At 36.2% G+C, this 18,837-nt stretch overlaps 1 protein-coding gene across 2 annotated transcripts in view; it reads right to left on the bottom strand.

The window, feature by feature from the left end:
* ankrd10b (ankyrin repeat domain 10b) overlaps positions 1 to 18,837 on the bottom strand; it is a 31,748-nt gene that overhangs the window by 7,403 nt on the left and 5,508 nt on the right. For both annotated transcript variants that reach the window (XM_052142331.1, XM_052142330.1), the window contains exon 3: positions 18,642 to 18,733. In XM_052142331.1, the coding sequence (XP_051998291.1) occupies positions 18,642 to 18,733 (92 nt within the window). The remainder of the gene's footprint in view (positions 1 to 18,641; positions 18,734 to 18,837) is intronic.

Genomic DNA, 18,837 nt, shown 5'->3' with positions numbered 1-18,837 from the left:
AAGCAACATAACCCATTAGTCAAGAATGATTTTTCAATGAACTATCCCAATAAATATTGATAATTTTATAATCATTAATGTGATGTTATATCATAAGCAGCTAGGTATATTTACACTGTGTTGTGGATACTGCAAGCCACATGAAGACCAGCCAGGTTTCTTTGTAATAAAAATATATATTTTCATGTATTCATATACTAAAAAGAAAGAGTGCTTTGGTATATTGCTGAAGATCAAACATTTATTCTTTGGCAACTGGAAGAGAACAGTCTAGCTCTTGTTACATTGTGGCAAAATGACCTCAATAGGACTGTAATGAGAATACATTTCTGAATGAGGAAACAAGCGATTCATTGTGAGTGAGGACATGATGTCCAAGTGTCAAGATCTTTGCATCTTGATTAGAAATAGTACAGAAGCCTTCATCTCATTTTCATGAGTCTTAACCTGAGTGGAAAGCATGCTGTGGTTAAAATTTTTTTTATTTTATATTAATTAAATAATTAATCAATTTATCCAAAGGCAATGAAAATTATATTATTTTGATAGCCTCAATATACACAATCAAAAAATGTTCTCTCCCATGTGTAAATGTCTCTCCACACACTACCACTGGGTGACATTTCTCAAGTAAGGGTTTGCATGTTGCTTTAAGAAATGCATTTGTTTGGGCTTGGTTAGCTCAGCGAGTAAAGACGCTGACTACTACCCCTGGAGTCACAAGTTTGAATCCAGGGCATGCTGAGTGACTCCAGCCTGGTCTCCTAAGCAACCAAATTGGCCCAGTTGCTAGGGAGGGTAGAGTCACATGGGGTAACCTCCTCGTGGTCAATATAGTATAGTTTTCACTCTCGGTGGGGCACATGGAGTGTTGTGCGTGGATGCCTCAGGGAATAGCATGAAGCCTCTACATGCGCTAGGTCTCCGAAGTAACATGCTCAACAAGCCACATGGTAATATGCGCAGATTGATGTGGAAACTGAGATTTGTCCTCCGCCACCTTAGAGAGCATTGGGAATTTCAAATTGGGGAACAAAATAAATAAATATAGAAATGCATTTGTTCATTCATGGATTCATCATTTAAAAAAATTATAATAATAAATTATATATATTTATATTATTACATATTCACACACACACACACACACACACACACACACACACACACACACACACACACACACACACACACACGAAACATTAAAACCCCTGTCTTACTAAACCACAGTCCAGACACATTCATTCCAACACATAAAACACACCTACAAATCAAACATCTAAAAAATAAATTACAATTTCCAGTGAATACAAAATAAAAATAAAACATTTTTTTCACATTTCACATTTTTGAACAGACCCTCCCAATTTAATCCTACCCAAATCTGAAGAAAAACATGAATGCTTCCAAAGACGTTTTGCAATCAAAGAGATTTGTAACATTAAAGAAACATGTTTAGGAAGTCAGTGGCTATCATGGCAGGTCTCCATTTGAAATTAACCTCGTAGGTGCAAGGAATTTGAAATAATTGCAGAAATATTGTGAATTGGCCATTACTTTGAGATGGCATCTGTGAGGACTTTTGAGCAGAATATTCTTGCTATATTTACATTCTTTATCATTTCATTATTTGCTGCATTTATGACCAGTGCATAGACTTTAAATTTGTACACAACACCTATTTGTATTCATTTTAATCACTCACTCACACACTCACACACACACACACACACACACACACACTTATGGTACAGCCTTATTTCAAAATGAATTAAATTCATTATTTTCCTCAATTCTACAAACAATACCCCATAATGACAATGTGAAAGAAGTTAGTTTTAAATCTTTGCAAATTTAAAAAAAATAAATAAAATAAAGAAAATATCACATGTACATAAGTATTTACAGCCTTTGCCATGACACTCAAAATTGAGCTCAGGTGCATCCCGTTTCCACTGATCATCCTTGATATGTTTCTACAACTTGAGTCCACCTGTGGTAAATTCATTTGAATGGACATGATTTGGAAAGGCACACACATGTCTATATAAGGTCCCACAGTTAACATTGAATGTCATAGCACATACCAAGCCATGAAGTCCAAGGAATTGTCTGTAGACCTCGGAGACAGGATTGTATCAAGGCACAGAATTTCTGCAGCATTGAATGTCCCAATGAGCACAGTGGACTCCATCATCTGTAAAATGGAAGTTTGGAAACACCAGGACTCTTCCTAGAGCTGGTCGCCCGACCAAACGGAGCGATCGGGGGAGAAGGGCCTTAGTCAGGGAGGTGACCAAGAACCCTATGGTCACTCTGACAGAGCTCCAGCATTTCTCTGTGGAGAGAGGAGAACCTTCCAGAACAACAACAACCATCACTGCAGCACTCCACAAATCAGGCCTGTATGGTAGAGTGGCCAGACGGAGGCCAATCATTAAAAGGCACATGACAGCCCACCTGGAGTTTGCCAAAAGGCACCTGAAGGACTCCCAGACCATGAGAAACTAAATTCTCTGGTCTGATGAAACAAAGCTTGAACTCTTTGGCCTGAATGGCAAGAGTCATGTCTGGAGGAAACCAGGCACTGCTCATCACCTGGCCAATACCATCCCTAGAGTGAAGCATGGTGGTGGCATCTTGCTGTGGGGAAGTTTTTCAGCGGCAGGAACTGTGAGACTAGTCAGGATCGAGGTAAAGATGAATGCAGCAATGTAGAGAGACATCCTCGATGAAAACCTGCTCCAGAGCACTCTGGACCTCAGACTGGGACGAAGGTTCATCTTCCAACAGGACAACGACCCTAAGCACACAGCCAAGATAACAAAGGAGTGGCTACGGGACAACTCTGTGAATGTCCTTGAGTGGCCCAGCCAGAGCAAAGACGTCAACCTGATTGAACATCTCTGGAGAGATCTGAAAATGGCTGTGCACCGACGCTCCCCATCCAACCTGATGGAGCTTGAGAGGTCCTGCAAAGAAGAATGGGAGAAACTGCCCAAAAATAGGTGTGCCAAGCTAGTAGCATCATACACAAAGTCTTGAGGCTGTAATTGGTGCCAAAGGTGCTTCAACAAAGTATTGAGCAAAGGCCGTGAATACTTATGTACATATGATTTTTTTCGTTTTTTATTTTTAATACATTTGCAAAGATTTCAAACAAACTTCTTTCACTTTGTCATTATGGGATATTGATTGTACAATTTTTAGGAAAATAATTAATTGAATCCATTTTGGAATAAGGCTGTAACATAACAAAATGTGGAAAAAGTGAAGCACTCTGAATACTTTCCGGATGCACTAAGACGCACAAAATAAATAAATAAATAAATATATATATATATATATATATATATATATATATATATATATATATATATATATAAAATTACTTTATACTTTTTCCTTTATAATTTGTAGGGACTTTGGCTCTACAGTATACTAATGTATAACTCTCTGCTCAGTCATTTTTCTGAACAAATAATAGTAATGTCATACATAAGTTTTACTAGCTATTTGAAATACAAAATAGTTAGTTTTATTAAATGTCATCCTTTGCTAGAGTGTTAGAATGTATTCCGTAAATATAAACGGATATGATTTTTCCCAAGATAGCAATCAAATTAATGTAATCTTTATGCACGTGCATCATTTATCTGGAACTGGAGCCGTTTCACTGAAAAAGTCTATTATGTGCTTTTTTTCTTTTCAAATATTGTTCACAATGTTGACAGAGTTAGATCAGATTTCTGGCACCTTTAATAAGAGGTAATTTCAGTTTCATATTGTAAAAGATAAAGAATGGGACAACTTATGCGGTGATAAATTTAGATTTTCATTTAGTTTGATACTTAATGTTCTAGTAAATAATGATCTAAAGAAAATCAATTAAAAAATTATAGCAGTTACTATGTAACAGATATTTCAGTGGAAACAAATAATGTTTTGGCATATTGTGGCTGTAACAAAGAACATGGATGCTAACATCTTAACCAGTTTTGTGTTTTACATAATTATTTTATTAATTGATTATTTTCATTAGGGCTAGGTATCGTCTGGGACTTCATGGTACTATACGTATTGCAATACACATGCCACGATATATTAAGATAAATCAAGACATCATAATTTGATAAATGAATTCCAATTTAAATTAATTTGGGTATATTTCAGTTAAATACTGATGTCTAATGTAGAGCATGTAGCTCAAAACATGTTTTTGTCTCTTGGTGGGCTCGTTAATTTGATTTTGAAGTAATAGTATGCAAATTTGTTGTGTGTTTACATGATACGAATACAAAGTTTAATATAATTTCATGGATCTAAAGTATCGATACAATATCATGAAAAAAAAAAAAATATAGTGATACATCAAATGGGCCTAATTTTCATTATCAATTATTATTGGTTTTATCGATTAGTTGTTGCAATACTATTTTTCTAGCACTGCACCTCAAACAAGTTTTCAGTGACCAAATTAATATGTAGTTGTTTATTACACTTGTTTGAATTTTCAAATATGAAGGAAAATATAGTTGTCACTACTTCAATATTTTGTAGGAGTGAATTTGGTTGTAGAATCCAGTCACTCCAGCAAAAAAACTTTGTTTGTACAGAACAGAATTGAGAAAAGGAGTGACAACCATATTTAGCTGCAGTGGTGTACAGTGCATCCGGAATGTATTCACAGCACTTCACTTTTTCCACATGTTGTTATGTTACAGCCCTATTCCAAAATGGAATAAATTAATTATTTTCCTCAATTTTACAAACAATACCCCATAATGTCAACGTGAAAGAAGTTTGAAATCTATGCAAATTTATTAAAATAAATAAACATCACATGTACATAAATATTCACAGCCTGTGCAATGACACTCAAAATTGAGCTCAGGTGCATCCTGTTTCCACAACTTGATTGGAGTCCACCTGTGGTAAATTCATTTGATTGGACATGATTTGGAAAGGCACACACCCGTCTATACAAGGTCCCAGAGTTAACAGTGCATGTCAGAGCACAAACCAAGCCATGAAGTCCAAGGAATTGTCTGTAGACCTCCGAGACAGGATTGTATCGAGGCACAGATCTGGGGAAGGGTACAGAAAAATGTCTGCAGCATTGAAGGAGGTCCCAATGAGCACAGTGGCCTCCATCATCCGTAAATAGAAGTTTGGAAACACCAGGACTCTTCCTAGAGCTGGCCGCCCGGCCAAACTGTGCGATTGGGGTAAAAGGGCCTTAGTCAGGGAGGTGACCAAGAACCCTATGGTCACTCAGACAGAGCTCCAGCGTTTCTCTGTGGAGAGAGGAGGACCTTCCAGAACAACAACCATCACTGCAGCACTCCACAAATCAGGCCTGTATGGTATAGTGGCCAGACAGAAGCCACTCAGTAAAAAGGCACATGACAGCCCACCTGGAGTTTGCCAAAAGGCACCTGAAGGACTCTCAGACCATGAGAAACTAAATTCTCTGGTCTGATGAAATAAAGATTGAACTCTTTGGCCTGAATGGCAAGTGCCATATCTGGAGGAAACCAGGCACTGCTCATCACCTGGCCAATACCATCCCTACCGTGAAGCAAGGTGGTGGCAGCATCATGCTGTGGGGACGTTTTTCAGCGGCAGGAACTGGGAGTCTAGTCAGGATTGAGGGAAAGACGAATGCAGCAATGTACAGAGACATCCTTGATGAAAACCTGCTCCAGAGCACTCTGGACCTCAGACTGGGTCGAAGGCTCATCTTCCAATAGGACAACGACCCCAAGCACACAGCCAAGATAACAAAGGAGTGGCTACAGGACCTCTGTGAATGTCCTTTGTTAAATGAACATCTCTGGAGAGATCTGAAAGTGCCTGTGCACCGACGCTCTCCATCCAATCCGATGGAGCTTGAGAGGTCCTGCAAAGGAGAATGGGAGAAACTGCCCAAAAATAGGTGTGCCAAGCTTGTAGCATCATCCTCAAAAAGACTTGAGGCTGTAATTGGTGCCAAAGGTGCTTCAACAAAGTATTGAGCAAAGGTGGTGAATACTTATGTACATGTGATTTTATTTTCGTTTTTTATTTTTAATACATTTACAAAGATTTCAAACAAACTTCTTTCACATTGACATTATGGGGTATTATTACTGTAGCATAATAAAATGATGAAAAAGAGAAGCGCTGTGAATACTTTCCAGATGCACTGTATAGGTCTCTTGTGCAAAAAAAAAAAAAAAAGATTGGCAGGATTCAAACAACTGTCAAGTTAGAGCCAAGTAGGAAAATGCTTTCCTTTGTTGAACCCTATTCAATGAAAGTAAATCTAATAAACAGAATAACACTGTACGTTTGCACTCTTAATTTACCTTCATCTTATTTTACGGAAATATGTTTTTGTTTCATTTGTCATGCTTCCCATATGTTCCATAAATGGCAGTTGTGGAACTCTGGAATTAAAGACTAAATCAAACAACAACAACATGGGATCCAAAATTAAAATGTACAAAACTTTAATTAAACTTAAAAAATCTTATTGACAAATTCTTAATTCATACTGAATGACATGAATATGGCTGCCAACGGATTTAAGTAACTTTGATCAAATTTAATTTTTTTTGCAAATAGCTGCTATATTGGTTTTACATAAATGTAAACGTATTAAAAAAAAATGGGAGATGATTTTTGTTATTTAATAGCAAATCATTAATCTTGGTTAAATGTTAATTTATCAAAATACTTTTTTTCATTATTAGTAAGGCTGGGTATTGATATAGATTTCCCGATTTGATTCCGATTCACAAGCTCCCGATTAGATATCGATTAATATGGGTATATTCATAGTTATAATGTCCCTTTTGCTTAATAAATCCTCTCCCAGCTAATGCGGTTGATTATACAGGGGACCTTCTAACTAGGTACAATATGAAAATATACATTTTACTAATTATATTAGTTTTTCATTATTTTGCACACATTTTGGCTTTTAAAAATGAAAAAAATCAATTTATTCATTCAATCAATAAATAAGATATTATATTTAATATATTATTTGTGTTACATGTGGTTTAATTTATAATATTTACACAGATTTGTTCAATGTGCCAAAACCAGTACCTTCACTTAAACAAAACTGTAATTTCTGTAAAGAGCGTCTGTAAATAAGCGCATGTTAACGAGAGACTCTCGAATGGCTTTCTCTCTCCATGCATGATTAGAATTAAATGTTTATTTTTGTTTTTGATAAACAACTGACTGCAGAGAACACAAAGGGTATTAAAGAGACATTATTCAGTGACAAATTGGCAATGTGAATATCATTTTTGGACACACATTACACGGAACAACTTTTACTCTCAACACACAGTAAAAGGATCTCGCTGCTGAATACTCCACCAGTACGCAATTACTGATGAGTGAAATCTAAACATTACCAGCCATTTGCCAAATATATACATTTTAGTTGCATAGTGGGAAATTTGGTTGCAAATGAGAGCGATTTCCTCTCACTGTAGTAGAGGGTTGCGCAGAGTAAAAGATGGATTTTGGAATTTAAAAATCGATATCATTCATATGAAGATCTAGATGCATCAGAAAATTTATATTTCTACCCACCCCTAATTATTAGTTCATATTGAATTGACTAATGTACACAACTTTTTAATGTAAAAATGTATTAAGAGTACGTAGAACACATTAACCATTGCATTACTTAATACAATCTAATTGTGTTTACCACATTATTATTTATCAGCATTACACACATTTTTTATTAATCTCTCGTCAATTTAGCAGCCTTATTCAAATATGGTTCAAGAAAATTGGCCATATTGTTGAGACCTGGCAGATTTGCCATTGTTGCCTGGTAATTTCAGTATTAAGCACTGTAAAGAACTGCAGCACTTGCATGGTGAATGACAATTTTGTTACAGTAATGAGACAGAAGCATTCATTTTTGTTCTTCATTCCATATGCTTTGCTACTCTCTATTCTGACTTGACAAATTCCCTTCCATTTGTTGAGCCTTAACACATAACTTTCTGAGCATCAGTTCTCCAACCATGCTTACTCTTGAGTCTTGACCAGAGTGAGAAGGAACTGATTAGACCTGTCCTATACATACATCCTATAGTTAGTCTACAAAACAAGATACATTGAAATTAAACAGGAAATAAATACACAACAACTTCATTGATTTAAGGGCATAAGTAAGCAAAGCATGCAGGTCAAAAACTAGATCTAAAATCAAAAGCTTTGTCTTTTGAAACTTCTAGGTACAAAATGTCCTATCAGTAAAACCAATCACCTCATGAAATACCTCAACAGTTTGCCAGTGTGTTGGAACTGAAGGGAGCGATAGTGAGAACGCTCCTAATGCCACAACAGTGCAGTTTCGTTGAGGGGACTTGGAGTGAGTCAGCAGTGTCTATTTGGAATGCTCTTCCCCTTTTCTAGAATTACTTGAAAAAGTCAAGTCATTTCGAATTAAATTGCTGCAAAACATTGAGATGTGTAGACGTTCTCTAGAATTTCGTGGCAACAGTTAATAGAAAGCAATCTCCATTTCTTTTGTCATCAGGTCACTTTCATAAGGACAAAGGTGACAGATGATTCATGAAAAACAACATGTTTTATCATCATATAAGGTAAACTCTGCAGGCGACATTGTAAATGCAAACAGCTTAACTCTATGCAACAAAAAGTCTTAAGACAGAAGATGAAGACAGGTTACATAAGCGTTTAAACAAAATACAGGTATTTAATAATGATATTTAAGCCTGTGCTTTAACCTGAACTCCTAAACTACCATGCTACCTGGACCCCACTTCATTCTGCCAAACCTTTGGATTGAGGACTTAAGGAGAGAGAAGAAATAAAGAAACAAAATCTGTTTTAAATGGTTCGTGACTAGATTAGTTTCCATTTATTTTGCTACTTCTTGGTTTTAGATGTGGAGCAAAATGATATGACAAGGTGGGATGTCTCAATGTGTCAAGAGTACATTAAGCCTAGGCCATGGCTCTTACATGACTACATTTTAATTTTAAGGTACAGTATACATTTGATGCATTAAAATACATTTGGCTGACATTAAAATGAGGACACTTAATAATTAATGGTCAATTCAACTGGATATTTTATCTAAAATGTCTCATGCTCCAAGTGTACAGTTTTATAACCTTGTTTCATTTAAAGTCTAACTCAGGGTTAAGAAGAACATGGTAAGAAGCTGAAAATGTGAGCATCATGAAGTGTACGTTAAACCGGCAAGAGAACCCCAAGGTTTTAAGTACAAAACAAGTGTGGAACATTCCGTATCAAAGAAAGTAGACATGCTGGTTTCATTTAAGGAGGTATAGATAAAGATTGAATTGTTGAAAACATTTCAATACAATATGAAGAGCGAATAACCAAGATTTAAAGAATGAAGAGGGACCAACTGTTTCCATTCTTTCAAGTAGTTTATCAAGAGGTAACATTTAGTCAAACTGGAGAATTTATCCGTTAATGTTCAAAATGATCATTAAGTTCAAGAAATGGAAAGTTAGCCCAAGATAGAAGAAAAACAACATCCAGACTTTCAAGATAATAATTTTGAAACTGAATCCAGGAAATCAAGAAGAATTTGGGGTTTTGTTGGAGTGGGTTTTCTTCATAAGATTATTTTAAACATGAATAATATATATATTTATTCCCCCAGACGGGCTGGTTTGAGTATTTTCATGCACAACAGTCTATAGAGTTTACGCCAAATGGTGCAAAAAACAAAAAACATCCAGTAAGCGGCAGTTCTGCAGATGGAAATGTCGGGTTCCACTTCTGCCAGTAAAGAACAGAAAGCTGAGGCTGCAGTGGGCACAGCTTCACTAAAACTGGACAGTAGAAGACTGGAAAAATGTAGCCTGGTCTGATGAATCTTGATTTCTGCTGAGAGACACAGATGGTAGAATCCATGAACTCAACCTGCATTGTGTCAACAGGTGAGGGGAATGATTTCCTGGCACACTTTGGGCCCTTTAATTCCAATAAATCATTGCTTGAATGCCATAACCTATGATTATTGTTGCTGACCATTTGTATCCCTTCATGGCCACAATTTACCAATCTTCTAATGGCTACTTCAGCATGATGATGCACTATGCAACAAAACTGGTTTCATGAACATGACAAGGAGTTCACTGTTCTTCAGTGGCCTTCCCAGTCACCGGATCTGAACCCAATAGAAAACCTTTGGGATGTGGTTGAACAGGAAATTCTCAGCATGAATGTGCAGCTGACAAATCTGCAGAAATTGTGTGATGCAATCATGTCAATATGGACCAGATTTTCAAAATGAATGTTTCCAACATCTTGTGAAATCCATGCCACAAAGAATGGAGTCTGTTTTGAGAGCAAAAGGGAGGCCCTACCCAGTATTAGTATAGTGTTTCTAATAAAGTGCTCAGTGAGTGTATATACTTTGTATGCCAGTGGTTGTCATGGTTTCTCCAGAAAGGAAAGTTAAAAGCTTTCAGAAGATCCAGAAGTCGAAGCTACCAATGCTCAAGATAAATCTGCAGGAAAAGAAACCGATAAAATATCCAGTTTTGCATCCCTTATAGGTCATGTATGTTGAAGATTTGAAGTTAACTACATTTTTGATCTAAACCTGTTAGCTGAGATGGTTCCATATAGGAATTAGTAATATGAAATTAAAAACAAAAAGTGTATGTTTAAGCAAAAGGATAATGTTTTCTTTCTTGTATACAAGGCAGATTTTTAAAAAGGTTTTCTTAAAATACAATAAAATTGAAAAGCCAAAAAACCCTCTCTCCCCTCAATCTCCTAGCTACATTACTTTATCCCTTCATTTTAAAAGATCAGTTAAATAAACACACTACAGCTATCATTGGGAAACATATTCCTGGCTTTAATGATGCATGGGGCTTCAGCGCCACTACCACTTTTAAGACCTACCACTTTTGAAACATTGTTCATACTGCCATAATAAAAATAAATATCAACATTCCTATTTGTCCAGTTGATAAATGCACATTTCATCATGGTCTCAAAAGCATTTCCAATAGGACAGTAAAAACAGCATGCACTAATTGAACCCTTAAACATGGCCCCTAGATCCCCAAAGCCAAAATGGTTCTTCCTTTTCTGATTTGAATGCCACATGTTATTTGGAAATAGCATCTTAAACAATATAACTTTTGCCAGACTTAAAGTTACCTCTATCACAGACATGTTTCATAAAAAGGTTTAATCGCTCATAAGTAGAAGATACTAAAATATATTTTCCTTTCCTTTTTTAGCTTGTCGGTATGTGTACGGTATGTGTATGGTGCTAATAGGACTACATATGTGAATGAAGTCTTTGTCTGAAAAATCATTGTTCAATCATGGAGTAAGTGACATAACAAAACGGAGTTTGTACAGAATTTTGGGGGATTTTCTTCTTTCAGTTCTCTCATGCATTCGTGAATTAAACGTCTTCATGAAACTGTTAAAGTGCGCAAGGTTTTTTTGCAATTTGTACAATCAGACTTTGGCTAAAACCTGATTAAATCCCCACACACATTTAAGAAAGCCATACACTTACATTTCTCCCTTTCCATCCAAAAACTAGTTAAAGATACTATAGAATTTATAGAATCTGACATTAAGGCTGCAACTAACAATTATTTCTATAATCGATTAATCTAACGATTATTAGAATTGATTATTCGGCGATTATTGCAACAATTAATCATTAGCTCTTAACCGATTATTCAGCTTGTGCCCCAATTTAAAAGGTTGTATTAAACGTGCTTACAAACTATAAAGAGGACAAAATCATCTTTTAAAAGATACCACTAAATGACATTCACTGAATTAAAGTGGAGTGGTGGTGGCGTAGTGGGCTAAAGCACATAACTGGTAATCAGAATCGATCCCCACAGCCACCACCATTGTGTCCTTGCGCAAGGTACTTAACTCCAGGTTGCTCCAGTGCACTGTAAGTTGCTTTGGATAAAAGCATCTGCCAAATGCATAAATGTAAAGGGAAAAATACTTTATCAAGTTTAATTCAGTAAAGAAACTCACTGCAAAAACTCCTATTGTTAAGTGTTGGACTTGTTTACCATTTAAAAATGTTTTTAAGGATTTTTAGACAAGATACATTTACTTGAGAAGCAACTTACAAGGTATTTAGTTGGTGGTTCGAATCCCGGCCCACATGCCGAAATGTCCTTGGGCAAGACACTGAACCCCAAGTTGCTCCCAATGGCAGGCTAGCACCTTACATAGCAGCTCTGCCGCCATTGGTGTATTAATGTGTGTGTGTATGGGTGAAGCGCTTTGAATACCGTTAAGGCTTAAAAAGGCGCTATATAAGTGCAGACCATTTACCATATTTCACTAGGTTATAATTCTGCGAGTGTAGTCAAGATAAAATATACTTATATTCAAGATCTATTCTACGGAGCCCCCGAAGTGACCTGTGCAAAAAAAAAAAACTAAGAGACTTTCGCGTGCGCACAAGAAACTTTCGCGTGCTCACGCGTTACAGTTTCCGGTGTGTGTATAGCTCTTTTCCGATTGCGTCATTGCCATCATTCATTTACTCAAAGATACTGAGAGCATGGATGCGCATGAATTTATAGAGATATATTTTAAACTTGGCCTTCAATACAAAGATATTACTGTCTATGACATTTGTAATACTGTCATGGCTGAGACATGCTTTGATCTTCCAAAGGACACTAAATCAAGCAATAGACTTGTACTTGCATTTAACACGAGAACTACCGGAATTCTATAACTACTAGAATGGCCATAGCGGTCATTATGACCGTTCATACTAGACTGTACCAAATGTCATATTTACATTCGAAACTTCTATTGAGGTTTTAGAATGAACCTTCTAATGTCTGTCGTCATATTTTATGGCGTCATCACCCTAAAAATGTATTGAATAAAATAGAATAATATGGATCAAATGGAGCCATGCTGAGCATAGATAGTCCTACATAATACTGATCTTTTTTGTAATATATAATAGTGCTAGACTATACAAATACATAGGCCTATATATATATATATATATATATATATATATATATATATATATATATATATATATATATTAGCAGCTAGACTGCCCCAGAAGGTGCGATAGTTTCTCGTGCGCACGCGATAGTCTCTTAGATTTTTTTTTTTGCACAGGTCACTTCGGGGGCTCCGTACTATTCTCTAAAAGCAAGTCTAAATACCTTCTATGCTGCTTCCCAGGTAACTGCATCTTTTTTTTTTTAAAGGATTTTTTGATATTTTTATTTTTAATATTATATTCAACATTCTCAGATAACAATTTTTCTTTACAGTATAACTGCTAAAGTAAATGTATGTTGTTTTAAAGGACTTTTAGGCATGTATATTGGAAAGCATGCCAAAACAAAATAAAATCCAAAACTTATCTGTTGAAGTGTATAATGGGGCGAAGACTACTTCCCTCACCTTTCTGTTCACTTTAAATCAATCTTTAACTCACTAAAAAATCTTTTCTTATTAAAAAAGCTCTGCACTGCCAATTTTCTTCATGATAAGAAATGCACAGTGACATATATTATGATTCAAATAGTCATGAGCCATCACGTTATAATCTAGCTGCAGCAAGCGTGTGCGCTCGAGGGATGAGTGTCCCTACGACAGTGTGCCTCAGCTGGGTGCGGTTTCAATCTCTTCCCCTTAGATCAGGATATTAACGCAACTCATTGAATAGCACAAGAGAAACACCAGTTTTGGAGTTTGTAGTTATTTACATGATCTGCTTCCCTATAATTTTAACTTTAATAAGGCTATAACGCTGGGGTGCTTCCTTTAAAGATGCTCGACATGCAAGTTTTGCTTCAGCGGAGAGGCAGCTCCAGCTCCGCTTATTTCACAATGAGTGCTTCTGTATTCATTTATTTATTTTTGTAGTATTATTCTCTTATACTCTGCAATCTACATTACCTGAAGCTGTTTGGAAAGTTTAGAGTGCATCTGGACTGTGAGCTGTGTAATTCTTCCTCTCCTCAGTCAGACGCGAGCTGCAGCGCTGCTCTCATGCGTCATCATTAATGTGATTTTGTTACGTTAAATGAGATCAAAACAACTATGACATTTTTTTCACTTTTCTTATGTTCAGTAAAGAACATCAACATGACATTATAAATGATATGATCATATGGCATTCAAAGCAGCAGAACTTCAAATGTGGTATAAAATGTTTAGTTCTTGTGTGTTCAGCAGGCATTTGTATTCTTTGGACCAAAAGCCTGCAGGAAACAAGTATAAGCACACATATTTATCTGTTGTTCCACAAATGACATCAAACATTTGCACTTCAAAACTTGCTTGAATGCAGTTAATTAAGTTACAACCTAAAGCTTAGAGAACACATCTATTAACTATATTAAAATACAATTAATTTCAGCTGGTATCCCACCCTACAGCCATGGCCAAAAGTATTGGCAGTGACATACATTTTCTGCTTCAGTTGTTGTGGTGTTTATTCACATTGTTTCTAGATTATTGTAAAGAGTGATCAGATGAATTTTAAATAATTGTAAAAAGCTTAATTGGCCCAAAAAAAAAAAAAAAAAACACACGCAAAAACCCAAATTTCACTTGAATTGGCACAAAATCACCAGCTAACATAATTTCACTAATCATATAGCAGCACCTGGGAAAGTGTGACCGAGTACTAGTCAGGTGAAATCACTATCATTCTGATTGGATTATAAGAGCAGACTGATCGCTATAAAATGAGGGAAGAAGTGCTCCCAATCATTGTGTTCTTGTTCGCAATGGTTACTTCTAAAGAAAGAAGTGCATCCATCATCGTTTTGCATCAAAATGGCCTCACAAGCAAGGAAATTGATGCAAAGAAGATTACACCTGAAAGAACCATTTACCAGATCATCAAGAACTTTAAGGGGAGAGGTTCAACTGCAGTGAAGAATGCTTCAGGATGTCACAGAGTGTCCAGCAAGAGCCAGGACAGTCTCCTCCTGAGGAGTCAGCTATGGAATTATGTCACCACCACCAGTGCAGAGCTTGCTCAATATTGGCAGCATGTTGGTGTGAGTGCATCTGCACGCACAGTGAGGCGAAGACTTTTGGACAATGGCCTGGTGTCAAGAAGGGCAGCAAAGAAGCCACTTCTTTCCAAGAAAACCATCAAGGACAGACTGAAATTCTATAGAAAGTACAAGGATTGGAGAGCAGAAGACTGGTGCAAATATATTTTCTCTGATGAAGCCCCCTTCCGACTGTTTGGGACATCTGGAAAATCGATAGTCCGCAGAAGAAAAGGTGAACTCTACCATGAGTCCTGTGTCGTGCCAACAGTCAAGCATCCTGAGACCATCTATGTGTGGGGTTTCTTTTCATCCAAGGGAGTGGGCCCTCTCACAATTCTGCCCAAAAACACTGCCATGAATAAAGAATGTTATCAAAACGTGCTGCAAGAGCAACTTCTCCCAATGATCCAGGAGCAATCTGGTGATGCTCCATGCATTTTCCAGCATGATGGAGCACCATGTCACAAGGCAAGAGTGATAATAAAGTGGCTCAGAGATCATTATGTTGAAATATTGGATCCGTGGCCAGGCAACTCCATGGATCTTAATCCCATAGAGAACCTGTGGGCAATCCTCAAAAGGCGAGTGGACAAGAAGCCCACAAATTGTGATCAACTCAGAGCACTAATAAGGCAAGAATGGATCGCCATCAGTCAGGATTTGGCCCAGAAAATGATATCCAGCATGCCAGAGTGAATTGCAGTGGTTTTAAAGAACAAGGGTCAACACTGTAAATATTGACTCTTTGCATATATTGAATGTTTTTACAAATAAAAGCCTTTAAAACTTATGAAATGCTTATAATTGTTTTCCAGTATACCATAGAAATATGTGAAAAAAAAATTATCTACAAATACTGAAGCAGCAAACTTTTCAAAACACAAAATTTAAGTCACTGTCAATACTTTTGGCCACGGCTGTACACAGCTTGACCAGGCTGGGAGACCAACTCACCTCCTTAGGATGGTTTAAGATGTTTTTTCAGCAGTGTAGTTTAAATGACAATGGAATGTTCCATCTGAATTGATACAATTGAACAAAAAGATTTTCAAATGGAGTTTCTGTCACTAATGGAAAAGTTAGTTTTGTGTGCTTCTGTGGAACATCAGATATAGTTAGCTTTCTATAAATCCACCATTATCATGAAGGTAACCCTGAATAAATTGACTATTCCAAGTGGCAATTGTCATTGTCAAGAGATATGAACTGGTGAGAGTCTGTTTTGAATCTACTGTTGTCTTTCTCCAGAATGAGCAACAAGAGCACTTATGCATGTATATTATCACACCATCATTATATGCATGTGTGCTGCACAAATAAAAGTGGCATTTAAGGGATGCCAAGAAGAATCAAATCTAAGGATGAGTCTTGTTGCAACACCCTGGAGATCTGTTGACAATAAATATCAATAAAATAGGAGCTTCTGTCAAAATCCCTCTGCAAAGTAGTCACACTGCATTTTCTAAACAAATGATCTGTAAGAAGGTGAACTAATTATAATCAACCTAATCGAATATTTATAATTTAATTGTATAGCACATTTCACAACACATTTCTGCTTTGCAGAAAATTATGCTATAATAGAAAATTAAGCTATAATATCTTGCAGTCATCATTGTGCGGTTTGATAAAAACATGATTGTAGATTGCCTTAACATATATAAATAGCAGCATGTAATGTAGGTCTACATACACATATCTGTATAGATATGTGCCAACTATTTTCCAGTGGTTTCGGTTTACAAAATTCTACATTACAACAAGTGTTGTTCCCATGCATATTCTTGCACTATTTTTGTATAACTTCTAATTTATTGTCTTTTGAGTCATGACATCTTTTGAATTGCCTAAAGAAATGTGATAATGTCACGTTATTAGTAACTACAGAAAGATCAATAATTATGTCGCAGAGATTTCCAACAGTAATTCATACTTTTCTACTTAATTGTTTTTTTTATGGTCTATTATAAATGGCATCATTTGGTGGGTTACTAAAGAGCACCAAACCATGCCATTACATATCTGTATTCAATAGGACCCACAATATTTACAGGTCAAACATAGACTTTTATGCAACAGGCAGTCTAATTGTTGTAGGCTAGTCTAATGATTGTAACAAAAAGAAATGGAAGAATAAATAAAAATGTCTTCTTTATATCAGTTATCTTAACTGCATATTTGTTATATTATCACTTGTATAGAAACAATCTATATTTATCATGAGATAAAAAACAAATATTGATCAATCTCTAATACAAACCAGATGCCACCGGGAACACAATTTTCTTATTTTACAACTATCAAAAGCTAAACTGGTACACCTATATCAAATCATTTGTCAGAAAACATCAGAGATGAGCTGACTGACCATTTGCAGATACATTTTGAAGAGTGCACAATTGCCTTCACACCATGGGCTTAAACATTTTCCCTCATGCTCCATTTCTACATATCTCCTAACAAGGAAAAATGCTCCTTAGCAACCAAGAAGAATTTGTTTGCTTTTGAGCTATGAGGAAATGTGCAACAGAGTTTGCAACCTTGTAATAAAAACACAATCTAAAAGTGAATGAAAAAAAAAAAGATTTTACCTCTGCTCTTCACAGGAGATTATAGATGATGTGATAGAAGTCATCAAATTACTTAATTCAGAATACATTTCACAATCAGCCAAAACAAAGCCAATAATTCCAAATCTGGGTCACACATTTAAAAAGAACTCCATCAAAATAAATGTAAAAATGGATTGGGAGTACATACGCCCTACCACCAAAGTGGATTCTATAATATGTAATGCATTAATTTCAGCTTGGATGAGCAGGAGAGCATAAAAAAAAAAAAGAGGTTATTTACAGGTTGTTCGGTTTACTTAATTAAAATGAACTAGAGCTACACAATTCTAGAAGATATTGTCAAAACTTAATTTCACTGCATTCTATCCCATTAAATTGGTAAATTTGAAGTTTACTTAATTCATTTGAGTTTGGGCTGCATAAAACATTTTGTAGCATTGATGAAACTGGGCAGGGGATTTCCATTTTCCAGAGACTGGATGGAGTGAACAAATATTGATATAACATGTTATTTGGTAACACTTTATTTTACAGTGTCCTTGTTACACATTACAAGTATCGACTAAAGTAATAATGGTCAATCGTGCATAATTACAAGCAACTAACCCTAAACCAATTCTTTCAATGCTTATTGCCTAAATGTATAAAAAGGCATGAAAAATGTAAAACTATTTGACAATCATTTACAAATAATTTATGCAGGATCAAAAACCAGTCAATTTTCTACCTCTCAGGACATGGGAGCTCATTTGTCTTTGCACAGAAGAAACATGATCCAACTAGAAAGAACTAGCAGCTTGCTCTCGTATTGTCTTGGCAGCGGTAGAAAAGGAATGCAGCACCCTATATTTATGAAACCAATCCACTTTTTCAGTTTTGATGGAGCCCTTCATGAATGCAAAACCAGTGGGGCATTTTTATGGATCCAAGAGCCAGAGAGAGATACTGTTACTTTTGAATGAACTCTGAATAGTAGTGAGATAAGACTTACTCTGTCTTGGCTCCCTGGAACAGCAGGGTTTTAATGCAGTCAATACTGCCAGCCCGGGCCGCTTTGTGGAGGGGGGTTTCTCCCACATAGTCCTGTGAAAGAGTGTGGAAAGATAGGGTTATTACAATTATGAAACTTTGGTTGATGATTAATTGATGGTTAAAAAGCAGAAGAAAAACAAAAAACACCATGTTGT

This window comes from Xyrauchen texanus, chromosome 14 (genome assembly GCF_025860055.1).
Source record: "Xyrauchen texanus isolate HMW12.3.18 chromosome 14, RBS_HiC_50CHRs, whole genome shotgun sequence".
Lineage (NCBI taxonomy): Eukaryota > Metazoa > Chordata > Actinopteri > Cypriniformes > Catostomidae > Xyrauchen > Xyrauchen texanus.
Note: the sequence above shows the minus strand (reverse complement) of the source record. Positions and strands in the feature narration are given on the sequence as shown.